At 26.2% G+C, this 15,750-nt stretch overlaps 1 protein-coding gene across 3 annotated transcripts; it reads right to left on the bottom strand.

The window, feature by feature from the left end:
- Positions 1-308: 308 nt before the first annotated feature.
- On the bottom strand, positions 309-15,570 carry LOC105427238 (insulin-degrading enzyme-like). 3 transcript variants are annotated; one of them, XM_089071847.1, is made up of 13 exons: positions 8,572-15,570; positions 7,115-7,612; positions 6,410-6,591; positions 5,983-6,231; positions 5,197-5,619; positions 4,578-4,681; positions 4,365-4,509; positions 3,614-3,724; positions 3,402-3,534; positions 2,505-2,696; positions 1,659-1,951; positions 1,111-1,323; positions 309-934 (listed from the first exon to the last, which is right to left on the bottom strand). In XM_089071847.1, the coding sequence occupies exons 1-13, from the start codon at positions 8,768-8,770 to the stop codon at positions 767-769; spliced, it is 2,910 nt and encodes a 969-aa protein (XP_088927973.1). In that variant the 5' UTR covers positions 8,771-15,570; the 3' UTR covers positions 309-766. The 3 variants fall into 3 exon arrangements, with proteins under 3 accessions (XP_088927973.1, XP_088927974.1, XP_088927975.1); XM_089071848.1 differs by having other exon boundaries at positions 8,576-15,570; XM_089071849.1 differs by lacking the exon at positions 5,197-5,619 and having other exon boundaries at positions 8,572-15,569.
- Between the last annotated feature and the right edge of the window lie 180 nt (positions 15,571-15,750).

Below are 15,750 nucleotides of genomic sequence, written 5' to 3'. Positions count from 1 at the left end.
TGCACGCTCATTCGCGGATTTTTACAAATTAATATTACATTAATTATTACCAGAAAACCGCAAAGTGCAGAACTTTTCCACTTGATATAACTTGCTACCTACTTTTACCTATTATTTACCTATTACTAATTATGAGACATTTTATATAAATTATGCATGCTTATTATTTATTCTTAGATGTAAAATAAATTTGAATTGTATAAACACTTGTTTAATGACTTATAATTTAGAAATATTATTATTATTACGTAATATTATTAAATATAATAACAATATTAATATTATTCAAGTAATTGAAAAAAGATAACTTTATATTAATTATATTAATTAATATTACAAAATATTTTATTTCTGAAATTTATTATTACATTTTTATAATTTCAACTAACTAAAATTAAATATTAACTAAAATTAAATATTATGTGATTTATGAAGAATTATCTCTTATTTTAAAATCCCTTTATGTAAAAACTATAAATAGTATGTATGTTAGTAAAACGTAAATAAATTTTTAATTATATATACATTGTGTCAATTAAGTGTCAATTAATTTCAGCAATGAATGTAATAGTATAAAATAATTTTCAAAAAAATCACATGAATATTTATTAATTTAACATTCAAAAAAAAAATATATATATAGTTATAAACTAAAAAATACATGTAAACAAATTGCTTTAAAAATGAGCCAATTTTAATTATCTTATTTTCATCAGTAGTAGCGCATGAAAAATTTTAAATATTTCTTTTATCACTTTTTTTATGTTTACAATAATGTTAATAATGAACGTGAATTTTGACAATTTTTAAATGTTGTAATGTCTTCAATTATCATAACATGTTTTCTTAATTTGCTTGTATTTCTTTTCACATTTCTATTCACAGGTATCATATATAATGATAATTGAGGAGATTTTTTATCTAGAATATATTCCTAAAAAATTATATTAAATTAATATAAATATTATATCATACGAAACAAAATATTTGAGCTTAGCAATTTTAATTCATAGCAGCAATAAACGCGCTTTTTACTTTTAGAACTTTTAGAACAAAATTTTTATTTTGAGCGATTTTAAGAAACGTGCGTATAAAAAGATGTTAAAATACCTTGAAAAAATATTGAAAATCAGGCAACGATATGTCTAGTAAATTTTTTACTTTGTCTTCGTTTCGATTAAAGTTGTAATGCTGATTTTCAATCTCAGTCCACAAAAAATTGGCTAAATCATTTAATGTTTTCGGTTCCCTGAGAGAATACTTTAGAAGAAGTGATTCCTTGATATTTTCAAATGCGTCTTTAGACATTTCCTTTATGTGACACTGAAAGATGAAGAATTTTAATGTTATCAACAATTGCCTTATAGAAACGTTAGATCCATACGTAATTATTGTTCATACGTAATTTAGAGCATATGTTAGCTTTAAATTGCTTTCATTCGAAAGCTATCGCTCGGACAAATATTGCCATAGAAAAATATCCCAGGTAACAAACTGAGACATTATTTGTCGGCATCTTGACGAGTGTTCGTCAAAATGAACAAATAACGTTCATTTATTATATATTGGAATTGTTGCTTTTGTCACAGAGTATCATATACTACGCATTTCATGTACACGAATATTGGAATATATTGCATAAATATACTTATACTTACCATTATATAATGCATACATGTAAGGATATACTTTTCGATACCGTTTTCTAGATAATCTTTTTCACCTTGAATCATGATTATCAAGCCCTGCATCTCGAATGACCTATGCACGCCAACGCCTGATAAATCGATCTTTTCCTTATTTTTTAACGTTTTATAAAAATGATCGTTAAATATTTCTTGTGCGATATCTAAATAGACATCCATTCTTGGCATTCGTGTTTTAATTTGATAGAATATCAATAAACAACTCAGGGACTGTTTAATCTCTTTGTAAAATATGAAATGGTGATCTACATAAAAAATATATTGTAATGTAAATAAAACTAATGCGTATATTATATCTTAAATTAGGATTAACGATTGTAAAACAGACAATAATTCATTCATTAACAATCAATAATGCTTTATTGCTGAATACTCTGAAAGTTTTGTTGAGCTGAAATAAAAATTTCATGCAATTCGAAAATAATTTTGTTGAGCCATCAAAATATATTATTATTATATATAAGAGAAATAAAATTAAATGTGATGTGATAATACTACAAAAATTGTTGAATTTCTAGTAAAAAATACCATTAAATATCGTTAATGGCCCAACAAAATTATTTCCATATTTGTATTTGACTAAATTTTTAGTCTTGTTCTTTCAGTATAAAAATCTTATTTTATGTTTTTTTGTCAGATATCCAAATCAGAAACAAATTTTGCAAAGCACTCATTACAAATAATAATGCCCTTTGCATTTGCTGTATAATAAATAAGATAAATAAAAATAGAAAATCGACACAAGCTATCAAAATGCAATTAAATATTAATTATTTATTTGCTGTTGCTTACGCTTACCATTTTCCAATTTAATATCATGGTATATTTCGAGATTCCCAGTCGAAAGTACTTTCTTATTTAACTTGTTCTCGATTTTGTCAGCTGTATCCCGAGCTTCTGCCTTAGTAATGTTACCATATATTAAACCCTCAACATATATCGTAGAAAAGAATTTCGATATAAAAAGTCGAGTTTTTTCGAAATCGATATCTGCGTAATTTCGTATATCATAACTCTCAGTCATGTTTCATATTTGATTATGTTATCTTTATGTGTAACACACATTTCAATTTACATACACACAAAGACATATCACAAGAACAATATAAGTAAAAAATTGTCATTTTTGAGATGTTTGCAAAAAAAGAATAAATCCTTAGAATTCTTACTCCAAGCAATAATTGAGTTTCTAAAACTCTTAACCGAAAAGAGAATTTCATATCAAGAGTGTTATAAGACAAAAATGTTTGTCTTTAGTAAATGAAAAATCCATGCAATAAAGAGCTAATTATATTTTCATTCCTCTGTAATCAGTTATATAAAAATTGCTTTTAAAAATTATGTTGGAAAATTGTAAGAATTCATTCAAAACATTTAAACTCATTTTCTGGAAAACACCTTTTTTGGTTTTTCTTTCTTATGTTGTTGTAACAAATGAGCGATTATATTATTCATGCAATCATAATATTTTATTAATTGAAGTTTATATTCAATTATCTAAATAATTATTTATAAGTTATTTATTAACAAAATACTCGAGTAACACACAACGATTAGTCAATCAAAACGTGAGGAATAAGCATATATTTAAAATAAAAGTTTTTAAAAAATGTATCTTTTTTAAACAGAAAACTGTTTAATTATCAATATTAATAAATTATCCATTATATGATAAAAGAATTTTCTTATACGTACTATAACTTGCTCCTAATATTTCTTGCTTCTCCCAAAAATTATGGGTTAACAGAAATGAGAGATAATGTTGCGCTTGTCGATATGGTGGACTATTTTCAATCTTTTTAAGCTCTTCCATATTAAGTCTTATATTCTGTAAGTAAATTTGAATATATAACATTACGATCCTATATAACTTAAATAAGAAATTCGTGATGTCTTATTGTATGTACCTCTTGCCTCTCGGCTTCGAAATTTTGCGGTTTTAAATTGAAGTTTATCATGCGATCGATGATCTTTTCCAAGAGTACGTGTAGTGTATTATCAAAACCATTTATTTCAAGCTGGAAAAACAATCTTTAGTTTAAGTAACCGACTTTCAATTTATATGATATTGAATGTTAAACATATATGGAATAAATATTATGTAAAGAGAATTGAGTAGAGTTATCGAATAAGAAAAATAAACAAAGAGTAAAGTTTTATTTATTATATTAAAATAATAAGTAATTTTTTTTAGTTGACGAAAAAATATATGATGTAAATAAAAAATTATATTTAAATAAAAATTACGTAATTTACAAAAATTTGCATTCAAATATATTATTGAAGAAATTTAAATGTAAAATATACTTTCTCTTTTTATAATATAAATAGAAATTTTAAAATAATAAGAAATAATGATCCAATAACTGAAATTTAGTGAAAATTCTTAATGTAATTTTATATAAATTAATTTGATTTAATTTGGATTTACTTTTTTATACAATTTCGCATTCCTCGTTTTATTTCTTTATGTATGAGTCTATCCAATGGTACACTTTAATGTTATAAAAATATCATTATTATTTTTTTAATTCTTTTAATGCTATAAAAATATTATTATTATTATTATTATTATTATTATTATTATTATTATTATTATTATTATTATTATTATTATTATTATTATTATTATTATATTCCTATTGCAGTTTTACTCACTAATATTCCATGGATAGTAGCACTCAGCTTCCAACGCAAATCAACTAAAGCAGCAGGATATACATATTCACTAAGAGATTTATTGATACAGTGAACAAACATAAGTGTAAAACTGACACTTGTGGAATTCTTAAAAGCAAACGGACTGAAAAGGATAATATGATTATACAAATTATTCATCTGTTTAAAGAATAATATTAGACTTGGATATACCTAATAAAATGAAGGATTATGGTAGCTCTAGGTTCGTTGAATTTGTCATCCTTTTTATACCAAAGTCTCATCAATTGCGTTTTTCTTATAATTTTGGGAAATGCCTGTAAAATTTTTTCTTATTAACAATTCTAAAAGAAAAGTTTATTATTATAAAGTTATATTATTCTTTTATTTTTATGCTAAATGACGTTTGTTTTTATTTTGCATCAGGATTTCGATCACAGTCCATGTAAACACTGACACATCTTATGATTCTTAGACATTAAATATATATACTTTAAAAAAGTACATCTACACAGACAAAAAAATATATGCATTTCAATTAACTTTTATATCTTTGTGCTTTAACATTAGACATACCAAGTAGTTAGTTTTGACCGTTTCTATTTTTAAAGCTTTTTGAATAATTGAATAAAAAAATAACAATTAATAAAAAGTTAGAAAACTTTAAAATCTATCTTTAATATAAGAAAAGAAAAATATTAATTTAAAAAATGAAATAATTTTAATATTTGGTATATATAACATAACAATTGGATTCTATTCAAATTTTTTGAAAACTTCATATATATCGCGCTAGTGTTTATTGGTTAATGTGAGAAATATTTTCAATTACTCGAGCTCCCTTGTGTGGTTTCACATTAATCATCGACGGTATTGGTATAAATTCGTTAGCGGGAGGCAAATCTAAATTTACTGCATGATATGGCGCATTGGTCCATTTGGCGCATGTAACCACCGATATCTCTTCTACTTTGAATTTTTGGCCACACCAAGGTTCAATTTCGTTTATAATAGATTCATATTTATTCGCTCCTACAAAAATTCTTATACATAACGGCGATAAAAAATGATTCAAGATTTTTTCTATGTCATCTCGCTGCCATTCTCTAAGCCATATCCATTTCCCTATTATTTTTTCGCGCAGGACAAACCTTATTGAGCATTTACGCATTATTTGAGAGATATTCTTTACATATATAAGAGGAGATTCTTTTTTTTTAAAGCGGAATTTTAACTCCATAATCTCTTTATATTCCTGCAAAAGCAATATCTTAAATATGCATACATCAAATATTATATGTACAATCAAAACATATTGTTCGTGCATAATAAAAATATTCTAGTACGAGTAGTAACTCCTAGTGAATAAATAGAATTAAGAGCGAAAATCAGAATAAATTCAGTTTTAATTACTTTAATAACATTCTAATAAATTGAGTTTAAATTTTGCTTTACGTGCATTCTATTTGATTCGCATCATATCGTTATTTGTCAAAATTTATATCTATCCTTTTATTTTTTATTTATTCATTTATCCACAAGAAAGTTCACATCGATTATGATAATATGGTTTAATTTTTATAAATTTATAATAAATTATATTTTATCATCTACATACGTTATATACTCTTTTAAGTTTATCGTTGCTGTTCTTCAACATATTAATGTATTGAAAAAGCACTGTCATGACATCGTCGATGTGCTCAAGACCTTCCGTAGTTAGATCGACAATGATGACAAAAAGCGATTCATTAGTTTGAGGAAAGAACCCAGCCTCAACAGAATTGCCCCAGCCTTTGGCTTTCAAAACCGATGTCAATGATTTTTTCCCATCATATTCGAACAAATAGATGAAGAAATTGTAAGGCTGTATTGAAAAAGCAACAGTGAAACAAGATGCATAAATGGGATTGTAATTATATAAATATTATATTATATTAATATAATATAATGCATGCATAATGTTAATACCAATTTAATAATGTAGAAATATATAATTATTATATTGAAATATATTGAAAATATAAGATAAAAAATTATCTTACTTCATTCGATGAATGATGAAATTCAAATGTTACATACAATCTTTTGTAAGTTCCATGTGGAACAAAATATATTTTGTACATAGATGGACTTCTACGTGGACTATAGTGCTCGGCGGGTACACCAACCTTACGTACTCGAGAGAAGAGTTTTATCGCCAAATTTTCAAGTTTATCTAAACTTTCTAAATATAAAATTCATTCGTCAACGTGAAAATATTAAATTAATTTCTATAATAATGAATTTATTATAATAAATAATTAATGGTCTATCTATAAAGTATTTCTACTGCAGTTATCGTTTTCAAATTATAAGTTAATTATTAGTGTAATTAATGTCACTGTCAATTAATAATGTTAATAATAAATTTCATAAACCTAGAAATTAAAAAAAGTTAAAACGGAAAAATTTCTTGAAGAATTCAAGTTTTTTTTTTTAAAACTGCTATTAAATTTCTTTTGTAATAAAAGTGTGGTACAATGTAGTCGCGATAAGATCACATAAATATAATTAACAACAAACGAATTAATAATTTTAAATAATTTTTAATAACTTTGCGTTTGAGAATAAATATTTATCTGATTCATATTTAACAAATTGAATAAGAAGATAAAATAAAAAAGAAACGAAAAAGAAAAATTGAAAAAATAAATGAAAAATCACAATCTAAAGCCTCATGCTTAGTATTATTAAAATTATCATCATACCTTTGCCAAGAATACACAAGTTCATGACTTTAGCATAATAATGTCGTTCATGAAATGTCTTCAATACCTTCACAATGTTAATTTCTTTTTTCTTAATGAAATCGCCTAATAATGTCTCTGTGCAGCCTATGTCAAATTTCCCGTTCTTTCCATCCATGACCCATCTGAACATTTTGAGTAATCTCCATTTCTCATCGAATTTCTTCGACTCATATTCGTGTTTAAGATTAGAAGCTTCCACCTCGATCGTAGCCTTGGTGAAAGTGTGTGGTTTTACAAAAACATTAGCAAAAATAGTCAGGGCTTTCACGAATTTGGTCGGATGTATATCGAAGAAATAACTGGTGTCATTTGCGTTCGTTTCGGCGCTGATTGAGCCGTGATTCATTTCTACGAAAGCTCTAAAATATTTTTGCGGTGTTTCTTCCTTCGTTAGATATAATGCATGCGTACACAAGTGCGCCAGTCCTGGTAGGTGACGTGGATCACCTTCGGTGCCTATCATATGACACACATATCATTTATTAATCGCTTGATTAATTATATGATTCATGTAATTAATTCAGTCAATCGAAATAAAATTAATCTTTATGTCTCTCAATATGCTCATAATTCCACTACCGATAATGAATATACATAAACCTGATAAAAAAATTTAATTTTTAACTGTGATGTTTTACCTTAACATAAATAAATATGGACAATTTCGATCAGATCGAACATACATATGATGAGCAAATTATAAATACTTTTAAATTATAAATACTTGTTAATTGTAAACATTAGTTTGTAAACATTTAATTCAATTTTAAAACGGTTTTCTAGAGTTGGAATATCAATTTTTATGTAATTAGCTTAATATTAACGGTCAATTGATATTACGATATTAATAGTCTTGTAAAATAATCTTGTAAATTTCTCATTATTATCATGAAATTTATTGCAAGAAATATCCTTTCGATTAAAAATCAAGCTTAGATTTTTTTATTTTCATTTATCTGCTAAGGCTCTTTCTGATAACATTTTTCAAAATAATGTGAACCTATTATCATAAAGATTATTTTAAATCGATATAAAATTTTTTTAAAATAAATCACAAATGAATATTAGATGATTTAAAACTATAGCATTTATCCTATATTATATATACAAACACACACACATACATATTTATTATTTACATCTCCTAAAGATACTTAATATTTTTATATGCAAGAAAAACAGAAAGAATTAATTATGCAAAAAATAAATCATACACATCATATTCGAAGAATGCGTTGATTTACGAAAAAGATGGAATCAGGAAGATGAAATTGTTATATGTATATTCCTTGAAATATATAGATTTTCTTTTTTTTATATTGTATCGTTTTTTATCTACCTACAGATCTATGTCCTGTTCATAGCGTAGAATTATCTACATGTATAAGATAGCAAAATAATGTAATAAAAATTACCAACACAGATGTTCATCGAGGCAGCAGCTTTGTCGGTATTTGGATCACTTATTAGAAGCACATTCATTTCATTACAAAGTTTAATCCCTCTATATAATCTGTTATCATTTTCCGAGCTTGATATGTAATTATATCGACGTGGCAGGTTTTTCATGCGGTCGCATTCTGCTTTGTACTTAGCCATGCTGAACTTACTCATACTTGAAATATTGTATGACTGCGGATTCTGGGTGCTGATTTAAGACAATACTAAGGCGAACATAGAAGTTCTAAGGTCAAGATCTTGCCAATCTATTATGTTTGTATATATATATATATATAATTAACAACACTGGTAAAGTTGTGAGGTACCAATTTAGTACTTAGTCTTATGACCGTTTGTCACTTATACAATCTTATACATATATATATATATATATTTACCAATTAGCAAAATAATATTTTCTCATTTTGATTTATTTTCTTAAATTATATTAGAATGACTAGTTCGTGAATCCAATAATAAAATTGATTTTAATTTAATATTTGAAAAATATGTTTCCTTTATTTAAATTTTAAAATGAAATGATGTTAATTTGATCAGAATTATATATATTTTTTATTACATGGTAGTTAATATAATATTTAACATCTTTTATTAATGTTCAGTATATACATTCAGTTGATGTTTCTCTTTAACTTTAACTTTAATTTCAGCAAATCATTATTATTATTATATAAATTTATTTATTTATAATTATATGTGTGCTGAATACCTATATTTTTTGCCTTCATATATTTATACAAGGAAATTCATATAACATGTGACATAAATGCGGTTATTTATAAAATTTTAGAACATATAAAAAAGTTTATATAAAAATTGTTTTGTATAAGAGAAAGGAATATGATATGATGGAAATGATTTCCTAATGGAATTTTAAATGCAAAGAAAATTTAAAAATTAATTTTGTTTTTTAAATCTACTTTTGAACGTATTAATTGATAAATATAAAAACGCATTTTCCAAAAATAATTTTATTATATATAATTAAATTTGTTCTTAAAAAAGTTTAATTCATAAAGATATTTTAAAAATATTTTAAAAATATTCAAAAATAATAATAGATAATATCTTTAAATATATAATATTTTTGAAAAAGGGTCTTATACTTTGACATAAGAGCGTAATAAATATATATTTATTTTCTATAATCTATAACATATCTAAAATTTATTAAAATCGGAGGTGGGAAGGAAGATATCTAAATTTGCTTTTTTATGTCAATTTTAACAATGTATAAACAAATAAGACTTAACTTGTACATACGTAGTAAAATGCAATAAATTGAAAATGAATAATTTTTTAATTAGCAAGTACATACACACACACACACACACACACACACACACACACACACGCGCGCGCGCGCGCTTGAATTTTATATAAAATATATAATAATATGATAAATATTATAATAAATAAAACTTATCTATTATATATTGCTAGCGTGTACCAAAAAATACCAAAATTTATTAATAAAATAGTTAATGCTAATGATGTTTTCATCAACAATGTTATTTCATGAAACAATAAAATGGCAAATAGATATTAGATCTAATCTAAAGAATAAACAGAAAACACATTCCACAAAAGAGATTGGAGGCAAATAATATCTTCAACCATATACTCTGCTACAATATGGCTCAGATATATCATAGGAAATTTTAGGTTTTGTCCTTTTCTTTGTATATCCTATGAGGTGCGTCCTAAGCACATCATTTGTAGATTATCTTATTTTTCCGTTCATCCTAAAGGATGACTTCGATCGAATTACAATCAACTAAATTAATTGCAATAAGTAATTAATTTATTACATTATACTATACTACTTTTATTAACATAATAAATAATTTTCATTGTTTAATCATATAAAATTATATAAAAAACACATTCTAATTTAAAAAAAACTCTCTGTGTGTGTGTGTGTGTGTGTGTGTGTGTGTGCGCGCGCGCGCGCGCGCGCGCGCAATAAGAAACTATTTTATAAAATATAATATAAAGAAAAAGAGAAAAATCAGAGCAGAAACATACATGCCTGTAATAAAATTACAATTAGATATTTTTTTATTCAGGTTGATGAATATGTTTATTCTATTTTGAATTCTTTTTTTTCAATATTCTACATGATAAAAAAATTAAAATCTCAGTCGATATCAAAATAATGACTCTCAAATATTTCCGAATTAGAACAATTTTCAATTAAATGAATTAAAATACGGACAGTTTGCTGGAGTATTTAAGAAAATTTAGTCAGATACAGATTTGAAAATAATTTTGTTAGATTGTCAAAATTATTTTTAGATTTACAGTTTTTAAATACTACACCAAATCATTCTTCCTATATATACGTTCGATATATATATATATATGAATTTATGATAAAATATAAAGTATATTTATGCATCATTGTCATTAAAAAGAGAAATATATAGAATAGATTATAAAAAAAACACAATAACAATGACAATTTTGATTGGGCACGATTAATTCGTAATAACTGGTGGCTGATGAACAAATCACAATTCGCTGAAAACTAAATAATTATTATAATAATGATAATAATAATAATTATTATTATTAATCCTCTTATACAATATTTATAATTCATAGCTCAATTAACATAGTTCCTGTCCTCTCCCACTTGAAGGAGCGTTATATTACATTAACTGCGGCTTGTCTCTCATCGTTTCCCACTTTCGTTACACTATTAAAGTATATATACTTGGCATATAAAAATTACAAGGACAATTTTATGATGATAATGGTAGTAGTGGTAATTTGCTGTGTATATAGTAATAATAAGATAACGGTAGTTCTAGTGATAATAGTTGCATAGTAATAATTGTAGAAGTTAGTAATAGCAACTATAGCGGTAGTGATAATATTACTGACAATCGTTAATCAAATAACTATGAATTATCGTGTAGATTTCCGTTCCGCACGTATACTTGCGTAAAGTCTGATGTTAAATTCCTCCTTTTCTCTCTACGCGATCGTGTGATATTGTTTTCTTTTTTATGGAAATGTACACATTTGTGTCTTCTTTATTTTTCCTTTTTCTTTTTTTTTCTTTTTTTTTTGCTAATATGTGCTTTTTTTTCTTTTTCTAGCGATGACGTTAACTATTAATAATCATTCTCGGTCGCATATCGATGCGCATTTTATTTGCACTGTTTTTGCTCTTGTAGATAAGACAATAAGTCTAACTCGTTACATAGATTTGCTTGTCTTTCACGCATGAATTTTTTGTTAACGTCACAGCTAAAAAGTGCTCCGTTTCTCACAAACTACGTTATCTTACATTTACCGCGAGAAATATGAAGTAGTATATGAAATCATTTCCAAATTATATAATGTCACAAATTACACGCTGCACAATGCACTTGTACATTTCTTTTGAATATTATCATATATATTTCATACATACTCTATTATTCACAAATATCATATAGTCAGAGTAATTAACGTATAATATTTAATAGATTAGAAAAGATTAATCGTATTTTTCATCTCATTCTTTACTTATTGTTAATTCGTATTATCTATCGAAAAGCAAAATTTTTTTCATTCATATAAAAATTATTTATTCGAAATAAATGATGAAAAAACTAAATTATTATTATAAAATTTAGAATAGCTGCGTATCAATATATTAAATATTTTTTTATGCTTATTATCTCTTTTATAAAATTTGTATAAAATCCTTATTGTTGATTAAGTATCTTTGACTTATAGCATCGTGATTTTGTATATCAATACGCTCATAAGAAAAAATTAATCTATCAACTATGACAAGAGCCGTTTATCTAAAATTTAATAAGAATTAGTCTTCGTGTGTATTATTTAATGTAACATAGCTAATTATATACTACTTCATATTTAGGAAATGTTGCTTCTTGCGTTTGCAACGTCTTTGTCATCATTGTCTTTTTATCTGCTGTCACAATTATCTGCAAAGCGCAGATAATATTATTATATAATAAATGAACGTCTTTTATTATTAATGGTTTAGGCATTTTGCTGTAGAGAAACATCAAATATGAACCATGAATCCATATAACATAATGGTATTCGCCGATTTCTAATAACACAGAAAAAAAAGCATTGGTAAAATATAACATTCTTTTTTTTCCACAATCAAGAGTTATTCGTTACATTACGTTATTTCATAATCAATGTTCCTCGTTATTTGAATTTGTCCTCGTTCTCTACCTGTATTAAAATGAACCCAACGGTATCTATACAATATTTATTCTTTAATTATAATTTCGATTATAAGTCCATTTCTTCAAACTAACAAATTCATATTTTCTTTCGTAGCTTTCGTAGCAAGTCGCTTTGTTTCGAAATTTTTGTGATTACTGCGCGACTTGTATTAGATTTAATGCCCGACAATATTCAATGGAAAATTATATTACATATTTGATTTACATTAGAAAAGTATTACTCGCACTGTATATTGTGCAAAAAAATAGATAAATCTATTCAAAATATACATACGAATTATATATATTATTGTACACATTATAACAAAAACATCATATTTATATATACATATATAGTTGCCTTTTTAAGTGTTTATACCGATCACATGTTGCTCCATCCAAAACGAAAAAATGTAATTTTTTATAAAATTTCCATAAATGAGCGAGCTATCTCGATACAACAGCCAATTTCAATTATTAAATGAATTTATTTGAAAATGGAGGATTGCAACATTTAATAACGGCTCAATAAATTATTCTTTAAGATAAATATACAGCATAATTCACCGCAATAAATTTAAGCTGTTCGGAAATTACAAGGTTTTGTTAATAAATTATTCATATATATATATATATATATATATATATATATATATATATATATACACATATATACACATAGATATATATACATACATATATATACGTATACATATATATACATATACATATATACACACACACATATATATATAAATATATATATATATATATATATATACATAGAGAAAGATATATATATATATGTACACACACCATACTCACACATGCACTCACGCATTATGTACATCCTAACTAGCAGTATATAGTAACACTCAACATATGTCGTACAAAAATTCGGAATAATGTCGAAATCTTTGTTTTTTTGTTTTTTGCCAGTTTAGATGAATTAAAAAAGGATATCCTAAGGAAATTCGTAATTTCTCCATTGAAGAAAAAAAGACTTAATGTCATGAATGATCGCAATGTAATGTTTATCGTGAAATATGCTTTTGCTGGACGAGCACGCGAATGTTTAATTGAAAATTATACCAGACTCGATGAACTGCATGTCTTATGATATGTGTGTATAAAGCGATAATCGAATCTTCTACGTGATTTATGTGTATATCGGGTGTTTCTTTAAAAGCGTGCGAAAGCCGATTTTGTTTATCGTCGAGTCTCAACATAATTGAACATTTCTTGGTATTGCTGAAGACAATATATGAATCCATATGAAACACGGCAAAGATAAATAATTGCGGCGTACAAGATTGCGTCGAATCAAATTGAATCCGAATCAACGTGTAATATAAGAATCAGTAAAAACAAGATAAAACGGACAGATTAATATTCTGGAGAAAAACGTAGCGCACATCGAAATAGAGATCAACCATAAATAATTTTGTACCCGCTTATTCCAGCTCTATTCAATATCGACCAGTTAAAAGCCGGACTTCGCGAGTTCTCTCATACTTATGTGTACAGTTATATTTAGATACATAGAAGGCGTCGAAGCTGCTACATATAGTAAACCATGACGTGCGTATATGCGATTACGAGTACAATTACTTTTTTTGGAAGGTCCTTTTGGAATGTCCATACATTATTAACTAGCACACGTTAAAAATAATGTTCAGTCACTTTACAAGTTGCTGCAGACTCTTCCGAAAGGGAAAGACGGCCATGTTCCGAGAAACGCAGATGAATACTTTCGTTACATACTCTGCGTGTATGAATAAAAAGTATATAGTACTGTACACAATTTTCCTATTAGTTTCTATCATTACGCAGATAACAGAAAATCCTCAGAGCTGAGAACATTCAAGCTGGCAAATTTAACGGTTTTACGAGATATTTTAAATACATTATCGCTGTCACACAGACATTAACATAAAGTAAAGACGTATGTGCAAAAGTAATGTATGTGAAAAAGTAATCATATAACCACGAGTTTAAATAACTATATTACTTTTACTGTACATAAGAAGAAAATAAATATGCGCGCTTCACTCTCGCTCTGACTATTTTCGTGCGACTTATTGAGTCGTTCATATACAATATATATGTAAGTTGCAATTTGCGGCGCAAATTATGAATATACGTGATGACAAATCAATTTGACGTCTGCGAAGAGAAAAGTACGATCACGCTTTAATATTGAAATATAATGTTCCTTTAAATAAGACACGTGTCTAATTCTTTAAAACAATTGGAATTGATGATACGTCAGAAAAAAACAATATACCGATATACCGACAACGTAATGTACATAAAATTGTATTAATGCATATGCATTTTTTATCAAACTACTAAGCAGAATATTAACAGTATGTTAGCAGTTTGGTAGCAAATTCAAGCAAAATATTATAATAAATTGACATTAATCACAATCGCACTCAGAATCTATATTATGTTTTAAACATTTAAGTGGAAAATATCATTTATGAAACGGCAGATTTTATAGTTAATCTATAATTAATTTATCATTAAATTCTATTAACAGATCTCTGTTGATGTTTTCTGTCAAAATTTATAGCAGACACTTTGTAAAATCGATAGGTCTGGCTATCTAGAACATTACGTCGTATCTCGAAAATGCCGATTGCATCTTCCTTGCGTATGTCTAATCGACACAAATCAATGCACACGCATATATATATATATATATATATATATATATATATATATATATATATATATATAATATGTGCGCGCGCGCACGCACATACACACACGCGCGCGCGCGCGCGCGCACGCACGCACGCACGCAATATAAAGTCTTTGGTAGAAACTATTTGGTACGTTTATACCTGTTCGGAAGGTCGTGCAGAACCATGAAGTCTACGATGAAGAAACAGCTTGCGAGAAGAGTACAATTCATGAGAAACA

This window comes from Pogonomyrmex barbatus, unplaced genomic scaffold (genome assembly GCF_055798465.1).
Source record: "Pogonomyrmex barbatus isolate J1 unplaced genomic scaffold, ASM5579846v1 scaffold12, whole genome shotgun sequence".
Lineage (NCBI taxonomy): Eukaryota > Metazoa > Arthropoda > Insecta > Hymenoptera > Formicidae > Pogonomyrmex > Pogonomyrmex barbatus.
The sequence above is the reverse complement of the archived record's forward strand: the minus strand, read 5'-3'. Positions and strand labels throughout refer to the sequence as shown.

Excerpts from the sequence above, each read along its gene's own strand:
- LOC105427238 (XM_089071847.1), bottom strand. The coding sequence starts at position 8,770 with ATGAGTAAGTTCAGCATGGCTAAGTACAAAGCAGAATGCGACCGCATG. Across the intron at positions 1,952-2,504 it reads TGATATTAAATTGGAAAATG|ATCACCATTTCATATTTTAC; the intron begins GTAAGCGTAAGC and ends TTTTTTATGTAG. Across the intron at positions 1,324-1,658 it reads CATGTATGCATTATATAATG|TGTCACATAAAGGAAATGTC; the intron begins GTAAGTATAAGT and ends TTCATCTTTCAG.